The following is a 3,261-nucleotide window of genomic DNA, read 5'->3' on the forward strand; positions in this document are numbered from 1 at the left end:
CAGAAATGTGTTTGCTTGTCACACAATTGAATCACACATGCCGCCTAAGAGGATTTATTCCCTCAAATTATGCTTAATGTATGGTTTCTTTGCAGTAATCACTATTTACACTGTGCACTTTTTTACACTTTATTTTTTTAAAGCAAACAGTGAATACCATGCATTTGAAGTATGAGACAAAAACAATATAGGGGTCAGAGTTTTGTTTTAGTTTTATAGACTAAAACTATCACATGAAAGTTTTCATTTATATTTACAACCAAAAATGTTTAATTGACAAACAGATACTAAAGAATGAAACAGGCAAATATTGTCATGATTCAAATTTAATTTATGCATTTGACACTTTAGCACACAATAAATGCTTGATACAGAGCAGTTGTAATTCATATTTGCCATTCTTGATGAGATGTCTAACATGATTTCCACAAGTCCACAAAATGTTTTTCATCTAAATCTACAAAGTCTCAAAGGAAAAAAATGTAATCTTTTAAATTGTAAAATAGTAAATCTGCTTATCCATAAAACAAAGAATACAAATGCATTTCACAAAAGAATGAGTAAAATCATGCCACGTATGTGAGAAATTCCTGTAATTGTATGTATAGTATTCATGTCCTTCTCTCTCTGTTAAATCCTGCTATGTCAGTGCTGGCCTGGCCTGTCAGTACACCTCTTACCGACCTGATAGTCCAAAGTCAAACATGACCACAGGTACAGCATTCTCATGTCGTGATACAGTAGTAGCTCCTCTCAGTGCTCATCCACCACATGTGGTTTCCATAATGTGTCTGCAGAACTCCGCGTGAACTGTTTTCCACCCTCTATTTCCGGATACAAACAGACAACTTTGTGGCACTTTGGCCTTCCTGCGTCGGACACATCTTTCAGCAGGCATTTTTTTCCCCTCCTCTCTATCAAAGGAGTGTCATTTGTTCAGGTGCTCGCTGCTCTCTTTCTCTCTCACTCCTGCTGCTTCGACAGCCACCTCGTTTAGCGAGTGTTCTTCCTCTGAGCCTCAGAAGATCCGTCTCTGTATGGATTAGCTGCGTTCTGAGCTTTCTTGGGCCTGCTGGCCAAAGCTCTGTGGAACAAGAAGCCAGTCACATTATTAAAAAACACGATCAAACTGTAAGTGAAGTTGTACGCGTTAATGGGTTTTTTTTGTAATTCAAAGTTCACCTTAGGATGATGTTGAGTTGACGTTTCTTCACAGATTTGATTTCAGGGCTGCACACAAGGAGACAGTATTGTTATCGGAAATGACCGGTATCTTTGAAATAAAGTTGGCCTGACATTGCAGTCACTTTAAATGTCTTATTGGCATTTCTGTAGCTAAAGAACACCCCACTTGCATGAAAGCATCCAACACATTTAGTTTTTTTTACACTCAGTAACCCAAAAAAACTTTTATCTTTACAAGCTCACTAAATGTTTAATGTTACAAGAAAACAGTGCACCCAATTAGCAGCTATTCTGCCTCTTGTCACTGTCTCCACTGTTTTTAGGCAGTGACATTATTCGTTTGTCATTGCTGGGAAACGTCAATGCTCTACTTGGCCTTTCATTCCCTCCAGACCCTATAAACTTTATCTTGGCTGTGAGGACCACTCCTTGGGCTTCAAAGCCAATCAGAAACAAGCTTTGTGCACTTTGCATGCCAGCCTTAGATTATTCTACTGCCTCAGGCCTTGGCTATATTGTTTTGATTATCACACCCTCAGACAAGTAGAACTTTTAGGCTAATAATAACATTGCAGTGAAATGAGATGTTCCCTCAGGATGCACCACTATCGTCCTCCTCAAAGGGCACTAATACCTGCCGTCACAAACATAGTTTCTTAGCTCACAAGGGCCTTTGAATGATGCTTCACAGTGTGGCTTTGGTTCTCCCCGACTCACCTGTGATGGCAGAAGTTGGTACAGGATTGATCATCAGCTTTGTCACAGGTGCAGCGGCCAGTGGACCTTCTTCTTCGAGCCAGAGGACTGCCTAGACCATAAACTGTTGTCTTACTGCAGGGAGAAAGAGACTCAGTGCCACCCTAGTGACACAAAGACAATGCAGACTTTGCTCTTTGATACCTCATGCAGTAATATAATTTATAACGATAACACATGTTTATTCTGCAGATACTGGACTGGGAGTGTACAATGCACTGACTGTTGTGCTGCGATTTCAATTATTCTGACCCACATCCTCCATTGTGTGTGTTTTCTCATGCTCACCTGGGCGTATTGACCCAGATGATATCCAGGTGGCAAAAGTAGTGGCATTCAGAGTCCAGCAGGCTGCTGCAGGCACAGCGCTTGGTCCTCGTTCTTTGCATTGGGAAACCATCGCCAGCCTCCACTTTCAGATGACTCATGACCGGAAGACCCAAACCTAGTTCAAGATGAAGAGCCACTCACTCAATGAACATCAACTCCAGCCAAGCCAAACCAACCTGTCAGTGTCCCTGCCTCCTTTTACTCATGTCCACTTCTTTTTTTTTTTTTTTTTAAAAACCAAAAAAACGTAAATGAGAACATTGAAAAACTTACCAACTATTCTTCACAAATGTCTCTTTTTACTAAAAATCATGACTATTTTGTCTTTTACAGTGAGCAGTACTCAAGGTTTCACAGTTTTCAATGAGAAGCTGTTGTGTGATAAACAGAACCTATTATGTTTCCTGTGCTTCAGGGATTTCCAAAACATGTCTGTGCGCCAACATACAGTCATGATCATGTTGCTTTGTGCAGTCTGACTCAGATTGTTGCAATTTTACATACAGTATGTGAGCCACAGACTAAAATTTGTCTAACAGAAACCAAAAGTATTTCTTTAAATTCTCTTAACTAGGCATAACTAGGAAAATTCTGAGGTAGATTTAAGGGTGATGAACTTACACGAGTCATGCACATTCCTCTAAAACTGAATATGTCTTAAAAAATAGACTCACCATCCTGCACGGCAGCCCAGAGAGTGATGAAGAGAAGAACACTGGTGTGAGTAGTCATGGCTGATAGCAGATGGATGGAGCTCTCCAGAGAGACTGTTATCTTTACAGTTACAGCTAATTTTTAACGTGCTGCTGCTGCTTGTCTGCAGGTGTCTGAGCTCTGCCACTCTTATACTTCTCCTCTCCTCTCTCTCCCATGATGTCATGGTAAAAGCCCCACCCATGGCTGCTTGCCAGTGGAGCCACACTGCACAACCCCAGGGTGTTCAAACCCATAACACATTCCAGGACTATCTGCTGCTTTGCAGCCTCCGTG

The 3,261-nt window shown here is 41.0% G+C and overlaps 1 protein-coding gene across 1 annotated transcript; it reads right to left on the reverse strand.

Annotated features, from left to right (window-relative positions):
- Window positions 1-356: 356 nt before the first annotated feature.
- Window positions 357-3,059, reverse strand: LOC120784308 (endothelin-2). Its single transcript, XM_040118007.1, has 5 exons — window positions 2,946-3,059; window positions 2,230-2,386; window positions 1,903-2,016; window positions 1,183-1,230; window positions 357-1,084 (listed from the first exon to the last, which is right to left on the reverse strand). The coding sequence occupies exons 1-5, from the start codon at window positions 3,001-3,003 to the stop codon at window positions 994-996; spliced, it is 468 nt and encodes a 155-aa protein (XP_039973941.1). The 5' UTR covers window positions 3,004-3,059; the 3' UTR covers window positions 357-993.
- Window positions 3,060-3,261: the final 202 nt, after the last annotated feature.

This window comes from Xiphias gladius, chromosome 22, assembly GCF_016859285.1.
Source record: "Xiphias gladius isolate SHS-SW01 ecotype Sanya breed wild chromosome 22, ASM1685928v1, whole genome shotgun sequence".
Classification (NCBI taxonomy): Eukaryota; Metazoa; Chordata; class Actinopteri; order Istiophoriformes; family Xiphiidae; genus Xiphias; species Xiphias gladius.

Bases quoted from the DNA above. Each gene is read 5' to 3' on its own strand.
- LOC120784308 (XM_040118007.1), bottom strand. From the start codon at position 3,003: ATGACTACTCACACCAGTGTTCTTCTCTTCATCACTCTCTGGGCTGCC. The intron at 2,017-2,229 runs GTGAGCATGAGA...TTCTCCCTGCAG, and splicing joins ATCTGGGTCAATACGCCCAG to TAAGACAACAGTTTATGGTC. The intron at 1,085-1,182 runs GTGAACTTTGAA...CTTGTTCCACAG, and splicing joins CAACTCAACATCATCCTAAG to AGCTTTGGCCAGCAGGCCCA.